The sequence below is a fragment of the Castor canadensis genome, chromosome 16, assembly GCF_047511655.1.
Source record: "Castor canadensis chromosome 16, mCasCan1.hap1v2, whole genome shotgun sequence".
Classification (NCBI taxonomy): domain Eukaryota; kingdom Metazoa; phylum Chordata; class Mammalia; order Rodentia; family Castoridae; genus Castor; species Castor canadensis.
Window position 1 is genome coordinate 84,675,421 of NC_133401.1, and position 21,965 is coordinate 84,697,385.

Sequence of the window (21,965 nt, forward strand, 5' to 3'; positions counted from 1 at the left end):
AACTTCTACAGGCTTTGCAGAGAGAGCTGGGCCACAATTTCCCGAGCAGAGGTGGGAGGGAAGGAGGGCATGGACACTTAAGTGTTCGTAATTCTTTTTCCTACTTGTCTGTGTCTGCTCCCAACACAGCCGATCTCTCAGAGGGAAGGAATGTCTCTGCCCAAACCCTCTGAATCCCCAGCAGGCAGCATGGTGCTGGCCACACAGCCCCTGCTCAGTGAGTGTTCTTGACTGAACACCTGTGCAGGCCCTCAGTGACTGTTGGCCACTCTTCTTCCCATAGCGAGAACTACCTGGTGCGGTGGGGCAGCAAGGGCTTCCCGAAGGAGATCGAGATGCTCAACAACCTGAAGGTGGTCTTCACGGTGAGTGTACCCCCTCTTTCTACACCCCTGCCACATGCAAGGGGACCTGGTTTTAGGCCATTGGTCAGGATGGAGTGGCCTTGGGCAGAGATTCAGGCTGATGGAGCCATTGAGGGCCCTGAGGACACTTTCGGAAAGACAGATAGACCTTCTTCTCTTTCTTCTCTCCCATCTCCTTCTCACTCCTGCTAGCACAGAGAGTGCATAAGCAAACACATACCTCTTTAAGCAATAATTCCTAAGGGAACTGGGCATAGACGATACTATTTTGATTTTCCAGTCATCTCACAGTTAATCTGAGTTCCTCTCTTTGGTTTAGGCTTCTTGGAAACCTTTTTAAAATACATAAGAAAAAAATAGGACCTTTCTAGAACGTTGACTACTTTAGTAAATTGATCATTGTGAACATAATTAAGTCCTACATGACTAAAGATCTGGTGGGTCCTTAGGATCATCCTTCTAAATACCAATACTCACTGGCCAGACTTCGATGGTGAAATGCTAAAATCAATTGTTATTTGGATGATTCGTTTCTGAGCATGAACTTGGCCTTCAGCTCTAAAACAGTGGAAAGAAGGAGGTAAATAAGGGTTCTGATTTCCAGTGGAGACCCCTCTCTTCTCCTTTCTCCACAAGAGTGTGTGATCTTAAGTCACTGAAGGCTTTTGGTGTTGTCTGCAAGCTCCTTGGGGAGGCCATTTGTGGGCCTTTTCACTCCAGTGCCTGCATTAGTGAGGGCAGCACAGAGGAGGAGCCAGGGAGCAGTTTGGACATCAACTAAAATGATGGGTTGGATCCAGGAGTGACCGACATGCTAGATTAACCCACCTTGCTGTACAATAATTTCCCAGTTACAGCCCATTACGTACAATGTCTTATGTTGTGGTGTGATTAGATTGGGGCCTAGCTGATTTATTTTGTTTATTTCCTGAAAAATAGGCCAGAGGCATGGAATAGGACCATTGGTTCTAATTGCTTAGACAAAGTTTTCTTGACACAAACAAATGCACCTCAATCCTGTTTATCTGTTATTAGTTAGAAGGAGGAGCCTATTTATTTTCTTGATAAATAGGAGAGTCCCATGGGGCTTTCTGATTAAACAGGAGACAGATGTTTCTCGAGAGGGGGAAGGACACAGAATCAGTCACTCCATGATGCAAATGTCTGGCGTTTGCGTCCCGAGTATTAATGAGAGCATGACCTTGCTTCCATGAAATTCTGCCCATATGATGCCTCTGCTACTCAGAACGAGGGAACTTAAGAACTTGGGTTCATTGGCTCACAGGTAGAAGCTGCCCTCTATTTAGAGGTGTGGAATCTTCATTTGGGGATGTGGAAGGTCATGGTGCACACAGATCTTGTGTGGATTGTAGAGCTATTTGATGAGTGCCTACAGTGTGTAAGCTCTGTGCAAGGTGCTGGGATTCAGTTGTGAACAACCTGATAAAGCTTATTCTCACGGTACAATAAGGAGGGGGCTTAAATAATAAATATAAGTGGTAAAGGAAGCACAGCACAGATAATTAAAACAGGGTGATGTGATGGTGTTTGACTGGAGGTTGCTTTCAATTGGTGTCACAGTGACAGTCAAGTAGTCATCAGATAAGACTTGACAGAACTATGCCTTGCTGTCCTCCCTTATCTTCCCTCTGGATGTTAGCCCTCTCTCTAGTCTCCTCTTTGGGGCAGACTTCCAGCTCTTTGGTTCTGAGGCATCTGGCTGATTGTTGATATCTCCTCTGTAAGCATCCTAACTGTTCACCCTCTTTGGCCTTCATGAGAAAAGCAGCATGTGTCACAAGGTTCTCTAAAAGTTATCCCAGTTTTGGGGTTGCTGCTAATAAACTGGAAATGAGTGGAAAGTAAACGGAGCTCTAAAGAATTGTTGGAGCAGGCGGCACTTGCTTCAAGTTCCCTTGTTCTGCCTCCTCAGAACATTGGCGCTTAGAAGGCCAAAGTGGAAATGCTTGAGAGCAGTGTGTACTGGCACCTCTTGTCCAGTGAGGACGGCTCATCCCACGGCCTCCAGAGACTGATTGCTGTGCAAGTATTTGCTGGGGCTTGTAGATCATAAGGATTCTCTAGGGCCAGGGTCTCTGAGGAAGCAGCTCTGAAAGCTCTGATATCTTCTTTTGAGTGAGTAACAGAGCTGGGAGCTTAGAATCTAGGAATCCTCCACACTTGTCTAGTGTATTAGTCTCCTAGTGCTGCTATAATAAGATAGCACCAGTTAGTTGACTTAAACAACAGAAATTTATTTCCTCACAGTCTGAGACTGGAAGTCTGAGGTCAAGTCATCATGGTTGGCTTTTCTGAGGCCTCTTGCCTTGGCTTCTTGTCTGTGTCTTCTCCATGGATTTCTGATAAGGACTCACCATAATGACTTCATTTCAACTTAATCACCACTCTGAAGACCATCTGCAAATGCAGTCACACTGGGAGGTGTGGACATCAACATATGGATTCAGGCCATCGCATCTAGTCACCTTTCAGCAGTCAGGGTCCCTGTGATTCTGGAAGGCCCCTCAAAGACACCAACATAGTAATTTCAAAATATGAATAATCCTAATGAGAAGAGAGAAGCAATTAAGTATTTGAGCCTTCTAAAGGCAGAGGATTTGAGTTTTTAAGGATAAGGATGAAAGGAATTTGGAAACAGAGAGAAATAAGAGGCAGGAACCTGAGGCAGAGGTTTAGTTAGGAAGAAAGATCCAGAGTTGAAAGTCAGCATTGTGTGTCTGAGGAGCAAGAAAGCCATCTTTGTGACAAAAATAGAGTATTTATATTGAGAGAACAGTGAGGAGTTAGCTGGTGAGGACAGCTGGATGTATTATGTCTAGGCCTTTCATGTCAACTCAGAAAGATTAGTGCTAATAGGGGAGGAAACAGAAGCTATTAATGTTGGGGGAAGAGAAATGAAAAAAAATGTTTTGGGAAGATGATTTTGTAGATTCAGGGTGAATGGGGTAAAGGAGTCAGGCAGGCCAGAGAAAGGAAGGGAAGAGAAGAGAAGAGAAGAGGAGAAGACTGTCCTAACCATTCAGATATGACACAGTTGGGTTCTTGAACCCAGATCTTACAGGGCAGGGCAGAGTATGAGTGGAGGGGCTTTCTTAGCCTGGAACATTCCTCTTCTGTCTTCCCTCTCTCCCTGCTCAGCTGTGTGATCTTGGAGAGGGAAGAGCAGGAGTCTGCTCCTCCAGTGGTAAAGACAGCCCTTGTGTGAATTAGGGTTCTCCAGGGAAATAGAGCCAAGAGGACTCATCCATGTTTGACATCTGTGGGGCAGGTGGCAGCCTGGGAAACTTAGGCAGGATTTCTAGACAATCTGGAGCAGAACTCCCCCTTCTCTGGTCAGCCTTAGTGTTTGCTCCTAAGACCGTCAACTGATTGGATGAGACCCATGGATATTATGGAATGTAACCTCCTTTACTTAAACTCAACTGATTGTAGCTGTTCATCAGGTCTATGAAAAACCTCCACAGTAATACCTAGGCTAGTATTTGACCAATCAGCTATGCAGCATAGTTTAGCAAAGTTGGCACATAAAATTTAACAATCACAGTACCACACAGAAAGATTGGGCCACGTTGGGCTTTGTCTCATTCCCAGAAACTCTGCCCTTCCCACTCCCACCTCTCACGCCAGCCACAGGGAGAGGCTGGGTACAGCTGCTCTGCCCAGGCCCTGGCCCAGATGTGAGTGGATCATTTATCCCCAGTATGAGTGCCCACATGAGAACTAACTCAGAGGGGAAGAAACTCTTGCCCGGGGAGGACAGGCCCCCAGGCTCTGGGCTCTGATGGCCTTGTGTTTCCTTCTCCAGCTGATCCTTGTTGGCTGGGAACTCCAGGAACACTGAAGCCTTTAGGTTGATCATGACCTTAAAGAAACCCCTTTTCCTTCTTTGTGTCTCAGCTTCCCCATATGTGGAATTGGGATGCAAAACTAGTATATATTTACAGAGCTGCTAGGGATCAAAGAAGAGGACAGTGGATTGGATGCTTAACACAGTACAACACCAGTTAGTGCAGCTCACTAGTTTTGGCTTTCCTCCTTCCCAACACCCAGCTGAGTCTAGTTTCCTGCCCCCTTGAAGTCAGGTGTGGTCACTTACCTTGCCTTGGCCATTGTCATGAGAGGAGTAATATGCATCTTTCTGGTGAAAGTTTAATGACAAGTGAGTGACTGACTATATCCCTGTGTTGGTTACTTTTGCATTGCTGTACAGAATGCCTGGCATAAACGACTTAAAAGGAGGAGAGATTTATTTTAGCTCATGATTTCAGAGATTTCATCCCACAGTCCTTGGCTCTTTTAATTCTGGTGACACAAAGCATCATGGCAGCTGGAGCATGTGGAAGAGGAGGCTGTTTACCTCATGGCAGACAGGAAGCAGAGAGAAAAGGAAGTATTAGGGACCTAGGACAATCTTCAAAGCGAGGCCCTCCTGTGACCTCCTTCCTTCAGCTAGGCCCTACCTCCTAAAGTTTCCAACACCTCCCAAAATAGCACCCCCAGCTGGGGACCAAGTGTCCAACACATGAGCCTGTGGGGACATTTCATATATAAATCATAACACTCCACCCTGACCCCTATAGAATCATAGTCATCTCATAACTTATACGACACATTTAGTCCATCTGCAAGAGCTCCCAAAGCCTTAAGAGTTCCAATATTGCTTAAAGTCCAACTTCAAAGTCTGTCTTGTCAAACTCTTAACTGTGAGCCCAGTAAAATTGAAAAGAAAATTATGCACTGCCAATATATAAGTGCCCGCAGTGCATATTCCCATTCAAAAAGGGGGAATGGGAGCTTGGAAGGGAGGATGTTGAAGCAAGACTGCATCCCACCAGGGCAAACACTAAATCCTGCACTCCAGGGCCAGCATATGGAGCAGTGGTCACCACAGTATGAACTCCAAAGGGCTTGGGTAGCCCTACTCTACAGCCTTGCCATTTATAGCCCACACCTCTCTCTTGGGCTGACTCCACTTGTGTTCTTTGACAGATGTTCCATATTCTTGGCATCTCCAAAATCCTATCTTCAGCTTCACTTTCACAGCTCCTCTCAGGGGCTTCATACAGGCCCTCTGCCCTGCTACACATTGCCTGGCCTCCTGGACCTTTCTTTGAAATCTGAGTGGAAGCCTCCATGACCACATAACTCTTGAATTCTATGTGCCTGCAAAACAAACATCACATGGGTGACACCAAGATCTGCCACTAGCTTTAGTGGTAGCTGGGTCCCCTTGCACCAGTGCCACAGTGTCTCATGAGTTTGTGGGGGGCTGAGCATAGTGAAACAAATCCTGAGTAAATACTGCCTATGCAAGCAGGGTGCCCCTTAACACTCTTTCCTCAAGGGAGATTGGTTCAAATGAGTTTGCTCTTTCATATCTTGGAGCCTGCAATGGATGGGGTCTGGCCAATGCCTAAGATGTTTTCCAAGTCTTTACACTCTGCTTTTTCCTCCTGATTCTCACTCTACACCTGGCCAAAAGCACTCAGTAATAGCCCTGCCACAAATGCTCTGCTCTTCAAATTTCCTCTGCCTGATTACTTAATCTATCACCTTTAAACTCAGTCTCCCACAGTCTCAGGGCAGGGACAAAATTAGACAAGTTTTGCCAGAATGTAACATGAATGGCCTCCAGTCCAGTTCCTGAAAGAGTCCTTATTTGTACCTGAAAACTTATGAGCACAGTCTTTTGTGTCCCCCTTCCTATCAGTATTCTGGTCTTCTGAGCTCCTATAAGAATCACCTATTAAGCTCTTCTCACAGCACCTAATATTTCTCTAGCCCACATTTCCAAACTTTCCCAAATTCCTCCTATAAACCAGTTCAGAAGGCTCAAAAACCATGTGGTCTGGTTTAGTTGCAGCAAGAACCCCACTTCTCTGAAACTAATTTTCTGTAGTAGTTACTTTTCTTGCTGCTATGATAAAATACCTGACAAAACACTTACAAGAAAGAAAGATTTATTTTGCTCATAGTTTCAGTCCATCATGGTAGGGGGGGTATGGTGGAGCAGCTCACATCATGGCAGACAGGAAGCAGAGCAGAGAAGAAACAGGAAGGGGCAGGGCAAGATATAGCCCTAGTGACCTAATTCCTCCAACCAGGCCCTGTTGTACACAGTTCTACCATTTCTTAATAGTCTACTCAATTTATATATATATATATAATTTTTTATTAGGATATATTTATTGTACAGGGGGGATTCATTGTGACAATTCCAAACAGGCTTATATTGTACATTGGTTAGATAACCCCCATCTCTTCCCTTTATTCCCCTTCCTACCCTACTTTAAGCAATTGCAAGAGGCTTCATTGCTCTATTTAATATATGTACATGAAGTCCATCAACCACATTCCCTTACCTTAATCTCCTTCATTCACCCTCCCCTCGCACTGTGCCAATTTTACAGTCCTGTCTCTTGTTATTAGTTACTAAGTCAATGTTCAAAGGGGTTTCTTGATGTATCCCCACTGTACAAAAGATAATCATATACATGAAAACAAACATGATCATATGCAAACTCATATGTAGAACATGTTTGCAATAGTGGAACTTCTCTATGGAACTCAGGAAAGAGGGAAAGGAAAAGAGAATGGTAGAGCATCAGTAATATCATAAAACATACTGCCTGTGAAGGTAGAGGATATAAGGATATGTATTAAAAGCTGCTGAAAAATGGGGGGTGGGGGTGGGAGGAAGGGTTTAAGGAGAGTTAACAGTCTATCCAATTTTTGAATCCATCAATGAATTAAACCAGTTATTATATCAAAGCCCCCATGATAAAATCATCTCTGGAAATGTCCCCATAGACTTGCAGAGGCATGATTTACTCAACTTCATCCAAGTTGACAGTCAAGATTAGCCATCATGTTCCCTTAGACTACTGTGGGGATGGTGGAAGGATGTGGGTGGAGACAGATCTGTCAGCCAGGGGCAGAGGGCAAGTGAGTGGAGCTCTCCACATCTGCCTTTGACTCGGAGCCTGCATTGGAAGTAGATTCTGCTTGCTGTCATCTCTGGCACATTGGGTTGTTTGGTACCACCACAACCCAACCAGTGTACATGCTTCAAATGCACCACGAATGCTCACTGATATTGCCTCCCCGCTTCCTTTTGCCTTCTCTCAGAGGTGCTGAGCAATGAGGAGGAGGATAGACTCATTTGTAGATAATGCCATCTGGGGATACACCACCTTGCTTGTGGGGAATCCTGCCTATACAACTGGTCTCACACTCCTACCTTCTCTTCTCTTTTCAGTCAGAGTGGAAGAACTGGATTGAGCACTTGTGTGCTGCCACTCAGTGTCCTTCCCAAGCCTTGCTTTTCTTATCTGTTGGATGGGTATGACAGCTTTGTCTTCTGCCTTCTCCAGGACTGATTGTCTGCCTGGTCTGTGTGGCCCACATGTTAAGCACATCCTTCAGAAGCAACTGTACTAGGCTGTCTTTTCTACTAGTCTTCATTCAGCACATGCTGTAACTATTTTTTTTTCCTGCCACACAGGATCTTGGAAACAAAGACGTCAACAGGGAGAAGATTTACTTGGTCTGTCAAATAGTCCGAATCGGGAAGATGGATCTCAAGGATCCTAACACAAAGAAGTGCACCCAGGGACTGAGGAGGCCTTTTGGGGTGGCAGGTAATGGCACATAGAGCACGGTTATATTTTATTGGTGTGTACATTTTATATGGTTGAATTTTTAATTATCCACCACCCCTGCAAAATTTATGCTGGGCAATCCTTAATAACTACATTTCTGGTGACTAATGGAAATAATTGGTGACTAAGTCCAGATTTATGATGAGAACAGTGACTAATGCCATCCCTAGGTCTGGAGCAGAGCACTGGGAGCATGGTACAGTCTGAGCTTGGTGCCTTCACACCTCAGGACCATGAAAAAGGAAGAACAATACAGGCAGGATCTAATTACGAGAAGCAAATCATTTTGAAAAACATATCCAGGACAGGAAATGCAGTTACACAGAATGAGTCACTCATCATCCATCTGACTTCCAGATGGGAGCGGACGTTCTGAGAGTTGGGTGAAGGGTCCTGCACCAGGCAGCTGTTCCCCCGCACCAGCTCTGCCTTTTCCTCCACACTTCTTTCTCTTGTGTTGTCCGGGACTTCATCATTCTCGCCCACATTTACGGGTTTTGTACTACTATTTGCTTATTTCCTTCTAATGAGCTACTTTATTTAAACTGAAGCACATTTTCCTAAAAAAGTTTGAATATCTGAGACATGCAATTTGATAGTTACTTTTATTCTTTTTATTAAAATACAAATATTTAATTGCATACCATTTATAAACCCTGTGTACTGTATGCAAACTCTTTCTCCCACCATAATGCCAGCATCCTCTGCAGTCACAACCCCTCCTCTCCAACTGGGTTCCGGACAGACTTGCTTAGTGCTGGAGTGGAAGAAGTGATATGGCCCTGGCTGGCCTTTTAACATGGCATTGTCACTGGCAAGCGTTTCACGGAGCCTCAGTTTCCTTATATACAAAGTGAAGGCCTTGGACCTGGAGGATCTGTGGACCCCTCCGCCCCGCCCCCACCCCACAACTCTCAAATGCTTGTATTCTGCATGTGGGAGGTGACTTCACAATGCTCCAAGGAAGGCAGGGAGGGTCTGGAGTTTCACCTGAAGTACACCTTTGTCCTTGGCTTGCTCTTTTGGTGTTAGGTGACAGAAATCTGATCCAAACTGGCAAAATCAAAGAGAGAGAGAGAGAGAGAAGGGGGGGAGGGAAGGAAAGAGAGAGAGAGAGAGAGAGAAAGAGAGAGAGAGAGAAAGAGAGAGAGAAGGGGGAGGGAGGGAAAGAGAGAGAGAGAGAAAGAAAGAGAAAGGAGAGAGCTAGAGAATAAGAAGACAGCGCTTTATTGGTATATCTGGAAGGTTTACAGAGCTATTGCTTCGATGCTGCTGAGTCCAGGAACTCAAATAAATTTATAGCTTTCCATGCTTGAGTTTCTATGTCCTCATGCTCGTTTATTCTGAAGATGTCTATCCAGTTTGGCAAAGGGCCAGCTGTTTCAAGCCTGCATCCTTCCATCTAAGCAACCAGTGGAAAGAAAGGCCCTCTCCGCACCGTTGTCAGCAGAATCCGGGGCTTAAATATGGGTCATGTGCAAAGCCTTCTCCCTGCAGGGGGATGTGGTTCTCTGATTGGCCAGATCAGGTCACGTAACCCACCAGGAGTCACAGAGAGGCTGCCCTCTCATAACCGCTCCACACCATAGGCACTGGATGGAGGGTGGCATTTGTTATCGGGGAAATGGCTGCCAGTCAGGAACAAATAACACTTCCTCACCCTGCAACCCAACTCCTGTCTTTGGCTAGATACAATCAGTGTTTGCTGCCCAAGTGATCAGAATGGCTCCTTGGCCGGTGTTTGAAGAGTTTTTGAGGTGTTTTATATTTACTGGGGTTTTGTCTGTATTGCCTAGCATCTCTGAGGCCCCTGTTTAATCCTGCCCCATTTCTGTAATTCCCATCTTTGTGCAGGAGTCCTTTATCTGGGTGTCAGCACCTGTGGTGGCTCATTTAAGAAGCTCCAGAGCTCCAGGGCCCATCTGGAATGGCAGGTCTCAAGGATTCCACAGTCATGTTTATGGAAAGAGAGTGGAACCTCATTGGCTTCTCAAATTCTGTAGAGAATTACTGTGCTTGGGTTTTGTAGGCACAGTAAATGTTTAGTATTTGTATCAAAACAAACCCAACTGCTCAATTCCCAACTGCTCTGTTTCTTTGGCCTCTGCTGAGCCATGGGACTCTCGGATGCTTCCTTAGTTTGCTGGCCTCTCAGCTGGCTTTGCCCACAGGTATTTTTCCAAGTGCTGTGGCTAGGAGTCTCTTGTCTGCGTTGTGCCTTGCTGGCCCTTTTCAGGCTTTGCAATCCCCGAAGCCTTCCTTCTGTCTTATAACCTCATCCCATTGCCACCCTTTCCTGGGAGCCAAGCAGAGAGTGAAAGTATTCATTTCCTTTCTCTTTCTAGTGATGGACATAACAGACATCATCAAGGGAAAATCAGAGAGCGACGAAGAGAAGCAGCACTTCATTCCCTTCCATCCGTAAGCCACTTCTCATCCTAAACCCCATGTTGTCTCAGCAAGGGCTGCTGGTGTGCAGGGTGACCTGGGTCCCCGAGCTAGTGACTGAGGGGAGGCAGGGTCAGGGTCAAGGTGCTCCAAACCACTGCTTCCCACCCACTCATCCATCAGATTTGTTCTGCAGCCAGAGGGCTGGCATGTGCCAGGCTTGGGGCATAGGTGGTGAACGACGTCAACATGGCCCCGTCTTCCTGGAGTCTGTACTTTATGTTGGTAATTAACAGATAAGTAGCAGAAGATTAAGGGACTAATTACAAGCATAACAGGAGCCACAGAGCTGTGAAGGAGCAGTGTCTCAGGAGCCTCTAGCCTGGTTCCCATGGGTAGACTTATCAGTGACTTGAGGGGAGGGTGGCGAGGAAGGTACATGTCCTCTCCTTGCTCTGAAAGGAGTCTCTGCAGAAGCAGAAGTTTGAGGGCATCATTAGCATTTAACTACCCCGAAGGCATCCAGCCAACAGGGCCAGTGACTCTGCTTAGGGCAGGAGCAGCCCAAGTCTTTGCCAACTTGGAGAGCAGACGTTTGTGTCGAGGGCTTCCTTGTGATGCATCTTCCTAGGGAATACGAAGTGCCCATAACCTGACACTTGGGAAACCCCAAGTTTCAGAACCACCTTGTTGGTAAAGAACACATCGTTCTTCCTGCGGGCTGACACCAGAGTCCTGTAGAGGGGCTGGGGCCTCCTGGGGCGCCTTGGGCCACAGCTTGGAGACCCCACAAGGCTAACATTGTGCATTGTTGTTCTCTTTTCCTTCCCAGGGTTACAGCTGAAAATGACTTCCTGCACAGCCTGCTGGGCAAAGTCATAGCCTCCAAAGGAGACAGCGGAGGGCAAGGTAGGCCCCGACATACAGAGCAGGCTGAGCCTCCTCTAGCCCAGGAATGCCTGATTTTTCAATGCACAGATCAAAATCCTGGAGTCTGGGAAGCTTAGCTTTCCCTCCAGAGAGACTACTGGAAGCCTGGGGGCTTGTGATGGCTAGGAGTGCAAAGCATATCTCTTGAAGCCAGTGAAAGCATGTCTGTGCCCAAGGGAGGAGAGCAGTCGGTGTATTTTAACATCTCCCGGGCGCTAAGCACTTCAGTAAGTTACCTTGTTGGATTTCATCTTACCCAGTCCTGTGAGATGGATGGTGAATATCATATCATCTCTGCATTAAAGAACCTGGGCTTAGAGAGCCCAGATGGCTGTCAGAGGCTGATACTACCAGTAGAAACCATGGGACATACACAGGGCCTTGCCTCAGAGCCCCCATGGCTGGTCCGCTGTGTGTGTGTTAGTCTCCTCCCCTGGGGACAGTGGAGATGGTAAGAAGACAGGAGCTGGCTCTTCATGGTGAGTGTTCCCTTTCAGGCCTCTGGGTGACCATGAAGATGCTGGTGGGTGACATCATTCAGATCCGCAAGGACTACCCACACCTGGTGGACAGGACCACCGTGGTAGCCCGGAAGCTGGGCTTCCCGGAGATCATTATGCCAGGTGGGACACAGCTGCTAAGACCTTACCCTGGTGCGAGGCCAGGGACAAGGGGCCCAGCTCCTCCAGCCCATTTTCTAAGACTCAACCTTTTCTTTTTCTCTCTGTCTCTCCCTGACCATAACGACTGAAAACAACTTTTTCATATCCCAAAACCTTTACTCATTCACAAAATAAACACAAGCAGAGAAACACGCACACATGCACCTCTCACCCATCCCACTCACGGGATTGCTCTGGATGCATGTGCTTTTCAATATGCTTTTTATAGAGGCCTGCAACTTCCTTTATCACTCAGTACTTCAACGTGGGTGTCATCTTTATTTTGTGGGGCAGGGGACAATTCTGTTCTGCCTGGGGCGGACTACCGTCATTCTCTTGCATTTCTATTGAATTTTTTTATTGCCCTGAGAATCTATGCTCTGCATAAAATATTCAAAAGCCACGAGAGTCTGAAGTGGACTGTTAAAAGCTCCCTGTGACCTGTGCCTCCAGAAGGAACCAGTACTAGTAATATTTTCCAGACCAGATCGGGCGTGTTCTGGATGGTATGGCCGTAGACTAGTAATCTTTTCCAAATGTGTATGTAGTTTTAAAAAGTAAAATTGTGTCATGACATAATTTTATGAGTCCCTTTTTGTCTGAAGCCTGGGTCTTGGGCTTCTGTCCCCACCACTCTTGCCGACTTTCCCTTTTTTCTCCATAGTTGACTTGGTCGAGTGCAGGTCTGTATTGTGGTTTATTTGTACCTGTTTTACTTGAGATCTCAATTCCTTGTGCATTCCCTTCTAGAGTTTTCCATTCTGACTGCACCCCTTCCTGAAAATCCTCTGTACCTCATCCCTAAACATGTCCTGAGAAAACGTGGGATGTCACTCCATTTCTGCTTTGCACAGTGGGAGACCTGAGGACACACAAGTCCTGCTGCTATTTGTGGCTATGATGGATTTCCTGGAGCTTTCCTTTGCCTCCCAGAAGGTGTCACTAGAGGATGGAAATTAAATGGCTTTGACCCTCCTCCCTTTTTGCAGCTGATTTCCTAGCGGCCCTCCATCCCCTGGTTCCTTACCTCTCTGGCCTCCCTGATGTTTTTCCAAGCAGCTCTGATTTTCCTGTCATTAATTGCACCTCCTTCCACTCTCTGTCCCACAGTTGTTAGCATCAGCCCTGCTGTGCTGACTCTGAGCGCTTGTCTCCCTCCCTCCCTCCACTGCAGGGGATGTCAGGAATGACATCTACGTCACTCTCCTACAAGGTGACCTGGACAAGTCCAACAAGACCACGCAGAGGAACGTGGAAGTGATCATGTGTGTGTGTGCTGAGGACGGCAAAACGCTGCCCGTAAGGGACTCGGCCATATTGTTCTGGGTGATGGTGCCCCCTCCCCCAGGGGGCGGGGGGCTGTGATCATAAGGATCTGCTCTTCCTCTTCCCTAAATGTTTGCTAAATTTTGCTCCCTAAATGTCAGTTGCCTTTGGGATGGTGTTGGGTGGTGGCCTTTGAACTTGGTTAGCACGGTGTCCTGTAAGACTTCATGTCGTCACTCCTCTGTACCCAAGCAGTGTTTCATTGTCTATTCCTTTCTTTTTATGACCCCTACTTTTTTTGTTTGTTTTGTTTTGAGCTTGGCCTCTGCTTATATGTTAGCTTTTTGCAGTTAAAATGTTCTCACTGAAACCCAAGCTGCTTTATTCAGGCGAAATCCGTGGTAAGAACAAGGATCAATAGAGAGCCTTGGGCTGGTGCGGAGGCTCGGAGTGTCCTCAAAGCTTAATCCAGCTCCCCTGCGCACAGCCAGAAACTCGGGTGGAAAGCCTTTCCCCGCAAATTGGTCTCCAGAGGGCTAGCCTCGCGTATTCGAGAATGCAAAGTGCAGGCCTGTGTTTACCCAGCATATGTGCAGCACGGTGTCTGTCACACGTGTTTACATCTGTTTACTCCTGCCTCCTTCAAGGTTGTCAGCACTCGTGTCCAGGGCGTGGGAGGGTTTGCTTCACCATTCCTCCTTTTGGAACACTTAGCTGAAAGTAAGACTGGCTCTCAGAGGAATTGCCAGCATGGGCAAACGTCCCTCTCAGGTGCCTGTAGGGCTCAGATAGCAAAGTAGGGTGGGGGTGTCGATCAGACAGGGTGTGCATATGGACAAGTCATCAGTGCTGACCTTGGGGCCTATGCTGTCACCCTCTACCTAAGGATAAGTAACATCCCCGTGGAGGGGGTGACTGGGTGTCAGGCTGCGTGATCATGTGTTGCATATCCATTATTGCTCCCCTCTGCCTGCCCCCCCCGCCCCAGTTTACAGATGAGGAACCAAAACCCTTGCCAAGTAAAACAGCTTATCCAAGGTCATGAAGTCAGTTTGCAGCAGAGATGGGTTTGACTCCTGATTCCAGGCCCTTATAAGCCTGGACATCACAAAATCTCCCAATTTACTTCCCATTTTAAAACAAGGCTGGCTGACCACCACCTTCTGTCAAATTCTGGGAAGATTCAGAATTATTTTTAAATGTAAAGAAATCCCCACGCTGGTCTTTTTGTTCATAAAACAATCCCTGTTAATTAGCATCTACTTGAGCAAAACCCTAGCCTCCAGCTCATTCCCCTTTGTCAGATGCTGAAACTTTTCTGGAAAATCAAATAAGAGAGAAACAGTTGGCTCAAGGGAGCCCCAAGGGCAAGCCAAGGGTTTGCAGCCGAAAGGAAAAGCTGTGTCCAATATATGGACCATTGCTTTGAAGTTATTTTTATCCAAGTGTATACCTGTTGGGAGCTTTTTAATCTGCAGCCTCATTTAAAAATGTTGATGCAACAAATAGAAAGGAACAGCTAACAGGCAAGTGGGCGTCTTTTCTTAGGACTGATCTGTTTCCACCTTTCGAGTCACACCCAGGCTGAGCAGACGCACTTAGCAAACAAGAATGCATAAGCAGGTATTCTGGGGGCTGGAGGAGGGAAGTAACCGTGGGGTGCGGTGCTGATTTGCAGTTTTATCTGTTAAGGAAGTTATGAGGGAGTTTAGTTGACTGACTATTGAAAATTGCTTAGGAAGCCCGTGGGAGGCTTTTCTTTCCGCACTTGGACAAATAAATATTCCTGCCTAATTAAGTGCTTGCCAGCACATTCCCTGCTCCTGTGTGGGATCCGTGGCTCCTGTGGGAGCAGTGTTCCTCAGGAGCATTGATTTCCTCTCCTGGTTCAGGTGCATACAGTCTGCTGCAGAGTAGGACTGGGCAGAGAGGGTTAGGACTGCATCTGGCCCGCCTGGGGATCCCAAGGATCTTGGTGAGGTGGGAAGCGGGGCACAACAGAGAAGCCAGTGAAGTGGGCTCTGGGGTCAGACGCACAGGGCTCAAATACCTCCCCTCCTATTGGCCGTGTGACCTTGGGTGGCGCTTTTCATCTCTAAAGGAGTTCCATGCTGAACACCACAGTAGATGCATGGACATGCAGTAAGTATCTGAGAGCAGGAAGGAGAGAGCGTGCAGGGAAGGCAGAGCAAGTGCAAGGGAGTCCCTGGGAGGGAACCCAGGAGGAAGGCCGGCCTGCCAGCCCAAAGCAAGTTTCCAGGGAAGGAACAAAGCTCACATGGTGCTGGGCCAAGAAACCTCTGCCTTTCCGAGGTCAGCAGCTTAAAGTGAGGAGAGAGGGAGGGGACATGGGGCAGTGTGAATGCTGGTTAACACTGTGACTCTGGGCCGCTCCAAGCTCAAAGCCCAGCCTGGCCTGGATTCGCAAACAGAGCTCTCTCAGCCTAAGCCTGAAAATGAGACCAGCGATAGCACCTTTCTCTTGTGACTGCCACCTGGGGTAGCCCACATAATAGGTGTCATTGTTACTAGAGTGGTGTAATAAGCTCCAGACCAGATTCTACCCACAGTTAATTGGCTTCTTGCCACCATGTGGTCACTGGGTGTAGATTCTTCCCCAAAGGCGAACACATCCATGGTAGTGAAACTGGAGGTTTGGACCGAGGCCCAAACTCCTGGGCTCCCACATGTCAGGTCTGGCTGCTCGTCCCCATACGCCAAATAAAGAGCCATGGTGAAGGCAGAGAGAGATCTGTCACCCAGCCCGGGACATGTCATGGGGAGAGGCAGAGGCAGCACTCAGCCCATCTTCAGCCATCTTTGGATTACAGACAAGAGTTTTAGTTTTAAGTAGACAAAGAATTAGGGCAGGGGACAAAAGGTGTGCAGTTAAACAGTCCCAGTCACAGGTGTGGCCTACTTGGTCATCTCAGTCCTCGTTCTTTGAGGGTTCTGAAGAAGTTGTCCTCGCTTGAGGGGAGCAGTCTGGTTCTTAAGACATGATTGCTCCTGCTCCAGGGTGCAGCCTCATCAGCATAGGTAACTGTCCTCATTTGGAGAGGTGGCCTGTCCTGCAAGCCTTCATTGTTGTTCCTTAGGGTAGTTTCAGTCCCTTGTCATAAAGATCATTCCTGTCCTTTCTTGCTTCCAAGGTGGCTGCAGGAAAGAATGGCTCAGAGCAGAGGAGAACAGGTACAAAATGGAGGCAGGGATGCCAAGCTTTTCTCCTGTGCTTAGTTAATTCATGGGTCCAAGTAAGGAGTCAGTGCTTGTCAGCAGAAGTGGTTTAAGCACCCCTTACAGTATCCCCTGTTCGTCACGTGATTCCTGTGAAATAATCAGGACCTGGTTTAGGAGCCTGGCTCCTCGTCCTGCTGAGACATCTCTTCCAAGACCAACTCAGCCTTAAAGCTCCAGGCATCCTGGTTCTCACTCAGATTTTCAACATAGATTTTTAACTGAAGTTACCAACACCAACCAGGGCCTCCCACCATCAGTTGGAGTCCCTGGGGATAGACGATAGTAGAAAATACCTGAGCTCTTACATGAGTTTTATACAAATCTATCTTTTCCTTAAAAGTCTGCTCAGTCCCTCCCAAGATGCTGTCTCAACACGCTTTGTGACATCCAGTTTGGTCCCTGAAGTGCTGAAGGTGAGCCTACTATCTTTGGCCTTTCTTGGTATTATATTGAGAATTTTTCTCCAGCCTCAGGAAATAAGAAAAAATTTCATCCTCAGGATAGTTTTGTGACATTCAGTTGCCTGCCATACAGCGCTTCTACTTTCACCAGAGATCTGTATTTTCAGATTTTATAAGCTGTATGGAATTCTCTGAAGCTACAGAAACTGAAGGTGCATAAATGCTACCACATGTAAATCTTTGTAGGTCAGAAGGCAGGTAGGTTGTTAGAGAAGGGAGACTGCTGAAGGGTCTGGGATGTCATCCCAGCTCTGCCTCTTTATGGCAAGTGGCTTAATCTCTGAGAGTCAGTTTACCTGGATGTACAGTGGGGATAATGGCAGTGGTTGTGAATCCAGTGGGGTTGTGTGCAGAAAGTGTGGTGCTGGTCACCAACCCTCTCTAAGTGTGGGAAGCCCTTTGGGAACGTGTTCACCTTCAGTCCATGGTCTGAAGATGTCTAGAAGGCTTCATCCACAGGAAACCGATAGTTTTGTGTCTTCCTTTGTTTCCAACTCACAGTTATCCTTGTTTTGTGAGAGGTAAATTCCAAAAGGCCTCCAAGTCCCAATTTCCCATGGGTTTTATTTGTGGGCAGGTTCCATCCATCGACACTGAAGCTGAACTTGTTGTCCTGTGCCTTGGAAATAGCAGAGGCTTTGTCACCAGAGGACAGGTCCTCCTTCCCCCAGTGGAGTTTGGCTCTCCAGGGGTCATGGGGCCACCCTGTGTTAGCTTGGATGACTCAGTCTGGTGGGGGACCAGGGTCCACTGGGTCATCTGATTGGATCTAGTGACAGGCAGGCAGGGACTCACCATAACTGCTCCCAGTGCCCCCAGCATCGCAATTTCAGGGGCTATGGCTCCAAAACCAATCCCAGGCTCCTGGGTGTCTTGAGATTTGAGGCTGGAAATGATGGCATGATGTTCAAACCATATTTAGGCTCCTTCTGAATGATCCCAGCTTGGGAGACAGAGGGAGAGAAAGGGAGAGGGAGGGGGGAGGGGAGGGGAGAGAGGGAGAGGAAGAACACGAATTAGGGCCTGGTGTACACCATTTGAATATAATTCCTTGTTACTTAGCTCTGCTGGGGTGACTGTCACAGCAAAGAATGAACTCTGTGCTCCCTCTGCTCTGAATGCTCCTGTCAGTTTCTGCTCCAGGCCAACTCTGAATCTCCTTCCAGATGCCTGACTGTCAAGGAGTCTTCCCTGAAGGCTGAGCTGCACTTATGTCCCTCCTCTGTGCCCACAGTAGTCATCTGTCTGTCTGTCTGTCATCATATTGCGCTCCTATAACAATGATGAGCTCGTCCAAGGTCTCTCCACCTCACCATGCGCTTTTACATCAGGCTCAGTGCTTGACTCATTCCCGGGTCCGTTAGGGCTTAACATGGGCCAGGTCCCCAGAAGATGGTCCAGCTAAGTCACCTCTCCAGCCTCTGACCCCAGACTTCTCCACGGTGGCACTCAGGGGTCTCTCTGAAGTCGTGCTGTCTCCACAGCCACCAACCCCGACCACCTTGGTGTGTTACCCTTAGAAATCCATCAGAGTTGGTGCGGCCTGGCTGAGCTAAGCCTGTTTGTAAACTTTGTGTACTTTCACATTCAGGAAACAAATGTTATTAATAAGACTGGCGGCACGCAGTCACTCCAAGGCTGGTTACTAGTCACAATGAGGTGGCCCCGTCAGCGCCAGGCACGCTCCAGCGGCGTTCAGAATGGAAGCAATACAATTCCTGTTGTTAAGCAGCCATCACTCCCAGGCTGCAGATGCTCACGTCTAAACCTGCAATGTAGAAGGGCCATAACAGGGACCTGGGGAGGGGTTAGGGAAGGCAGGGCTGACCCAGACCCTAACGCTGGCCTTGGCCTTGGGAGCAAAACTGTCCAAGCTCAGAAAAGGGCAGTTCTGTAATGTTTTCTCTTTCTACATGTTTCTTGGCTCAGAACGCAATCTGTGTGGGAGCTGGGGACAAACCCATGAACGAGTATCGCTCTGTCGTGTACTACCAAGTCAAGCAGCCACGATGGATGGAAACAGTCAAGGTAACATTAACAGAGTAACTGGTACTAGTGAACACGTAACTAGCTCTGATAATGGACCAGGCACTGTCTTAAGTGTGACTTGAGGATTCACTTACTGCTCCAACAACACTGTGAGGCTTGCCTTGTGTTTCCCTCACTTTGCAGCTGACGGTAAGTGTCAGACAGGGGTTAGAACCTGGACAGTGTGGCTCTCCACCTGTGCTCTTCACTGAGCAATTAGCCATCTTTCTTCTTTCCATGAAATCCATCAGCGAGCTGACTAAAACCCCAGATGGTGCAGGGTTCTTAACCCACATCCGCCATTCATTCTCCGGCTGATCGACCTTGGGCACACCATTGAGCTGCTCCTGTAGATGGGAGCTGAGCAGTGTGCATGAGAAGGTCTACTACACACAGCTCCACTGAGAGTCCTTGGGAGACGGTGCAAGCTCACAATTACTACTTGTTCCTGGCCAGCTTGTATTATACTTGGAAGTTTTCTGGGTCTGGAAAACTGAACTGGATTTGACACTCCTTCAAGATTCCCCTCTGCCCTTTCCAGCACTTGCCCCTAGCCTGTGGCTTGCCTTTCTGTAAGACAGGCTTCTCCATCATGGTGGACAGCTTCATACCTGCTCTGTGTCGTGGAGGAGGAAGGACCAGGGTGGACATAGTAACTCAAGCTAGGTGATGCTGTCACCTCAAGCTCCTTTTCACAGAGCGTCCCCCAAATAGTCTGTGGTTACTAAGTGGTGCTTCATTAAAACAACATTCCCTTGTCACATAGATGTGGGAAATACTGACAAATTTGAGCAAAAATGTAAATACCAAGGGCTTCTTCATTTCATGTTCTCAGAACCTTTCAGATGTGAGTGTGCTGGGCAGGGCTGCAGAGGGAAGAGCGTGCCGAGCATTTCCCAAACCTCACTGGCCACGGAGTTCTTCCTTTTTCTTAACTGCGCATCCCAGGCTAGCATTCTGCTGATCATAGTTTAGAAATTTCTTGTTCTAATCTAAGCAGGTGGCAGCCTTGGCAGACCCAGGTCATTATCAACAACATACAAGAATATGTCATGTTTTTTTCATGGAACACCCAGCTCAGTTCTGGGACCAGCATTGACCACGCTCACTGGAGGGGTACACAGTGATTTGGGAGCGATCTGTATCTCTGTGTTATAGCAGAAGTCGCCTTCCACAGGGCGTGGGATCCTCCAAGGCACCTCTACAGCTCTGGAACAATACCCTAGCATATCTCTGGTGGCCCAATGAGCAAGCACTCTGGTTCTCTTGATCACCTTTCAGTGGTCTAGGACCTAACCAAGATAGAGTTGTCTCCTAGTCCTCTTGTGGGCAGTGCCCAGCCCATCAAGCTATGCCACTCTCTTCAGCATGGAGGAATGACAGAACTTTCAAGCAAATGTGAGTCTATTAAGGGCCATGTGATACCTAAAAGATGCCCTTTTGGAATAGAACTGGCCATAAGACACATTATCAGGTCATTGCAGTAAGCAGAAAGGAACATCTTCCATTGGGACAAGAATTTGGAATGAATTTGTTGAATGGTGAAGTTTAGTCACAGCTTCAGATATCTCTGCCTTGTAATTAGTAGCATTTTTTACTCACCCTATAGTCTGTGCAGACTTAAGATAGACATGACTTCCTTTCTGATGACAGCTATTCAAATCCAGTGGTTCTTGCTTTGTCACATTTTTTTTTTTTTTGGTTTTTTTCAGTGTATATTCCTGTAGGTTTGGAAAGTTGCTGGCTTAGGTACCTAGGCAGGTTTTCCGTTCTGTGTGCTCTTTTGAACCCTGAGTCATAGAGCTCTTTGCCAGCCCTTGCCACAAAGATGTTATTGTCACCCCATGTGAACCGTGAGCTCTTTGGGTGTAGGACTACTACCTTGCATGAGTATGGCAATGCCTTGCATGACTGCAGCTTCTAGTAACTCTTTGAAACACAGTGAGAAGAGAACGAGACTGCACCAGAGGCTCAGATGGAATGGCGGACCCCCTCCATTTCTGGTACAGAAAGTGCTGTAACATATTCAGCTGCTAGGCTGTGAATAGTCACCCGTATGTGCAGACTCATCCCTTTAAAAGTCAAGGTATTGCTCTGGTAGTTACTAAAGCTCTTCTGCATTGGCTGGAATTACACATTGCAGAAGAGCCATGAGGCTTTGCAAGGTGGGGCACTCCCCAGCCAGCCCCAAAGCACCTCCATGAATGGTGGCAGCAGACCTCTCACTGGACAGTGATGCCCAGTGACCTGTGGGTGGTTGTCTTTGCTTAGTGTCTTTGGAAGCAAATGCATCTGCAAATGTGTCCAACCAAAGAGGGGATGAGCCCTAGGATTTTTCCAAATATTGGTTGACAGCTCTTTTCCTAATTTGCATAGATGGGAGTCCTCAAGCAAAGCCCCTAATGACCATTGTTAATTTGCTAAGTCCTGCTACAACTGCCAGAACTCCCAGAGTGTCGGGGAATGTGTGCAGGATGCAGTGTGCCATGCATCAAACCCTGTGCTGAAGTTATGTGACTTTTATATCAATTTGGGGAGATTCATCTTTCCTCGATGTAATTTACAGACCTCTTTTCATTGGCTAGGAATGCAATTTGCCAAATGGATTACATTTGGTACTTTATTTTCTCTTCATAGCTAGTTCTTATGTAATTTATTTACAGTTCATCAGGCTTGATGGATGGGTGGTAAGTCAGCAAGCAGTGCTCTGAGTTAAATGGCCAGGCTGCTGGGGGAGGGGTGCCGCTTAACTCCTTGTCTCCTGAGCTCTGGTTTCTGCCTCCCAAGGTGGCTGTCCCGATTGAGGACATGCAAAAGATACACCTGCGATTTATGTTTCGGCACCGATCGTCCCTGGAATGTGAGTATCACCTGCAGCTCCCCTAAGGGGAGAAGAAGGAAAGAGCTGGGTGGCCCGTGTTTTGTTTTCTTTCCTGACCTCAC

At 47.4% G+C, this 21,965-nt stretch overlaps 1 protein-coding gene across 4 annotated transcripts in view; it reads left to right on the forward strand.

Annotated features, from left to right (window-relative positions):
• Dock2 (dedicator of cytokinesis 2) overlaps nucleotides 1–21,965 on the forward strand; it is a 378,635-nt gene that overhangs the window by 44,653 nt on the left and 312,017 nt on the right. For 3 of the 4 annotated variants that reach the window (XM_020164385.2, XM_074057759.1, XM_074057758.1), the window contains 8 exons: nucleotides 284–365; nucleotides 7,891–8,026; nucleotides 10,393–10,468; nucleotides 11,268–11,344; nucleotides 11,863–11,988; nucleotides 13,202–13,326; nucleotides 18,924–19,022; nucleotides 21,810–21,882. In XM_020164385.2, coding sequence (XP_020019974.2) covers nucleotides 284–365; nucleotides 7,891–8,026; nucleotides 10,393–10,468; nucleotides 11,268–11,344; nucleotides 11,863–11,988; nucleotides 13,202–13,326; nucleotides 18,924–19,022; nucleotides 21,810–21,882 — 794 coding nt within the window. Of the gene's footprint in view, nucleotides 1–283; nucleotides 366–7,890; nucleotides 8,027–10,113; nucleotides 10,219–10,392; nucleotides 10,469–11,267; nucleotides 11,345–11,862; nucleotides 11,989–13,201; nucleotides 13,327–18,923; nucleotides 19,023–21,809; nucleotides 21,883–21,965 lie in introns of those variants that run through there. The other variant, XM_074057760.1, reaches the window with a different exon arrangement.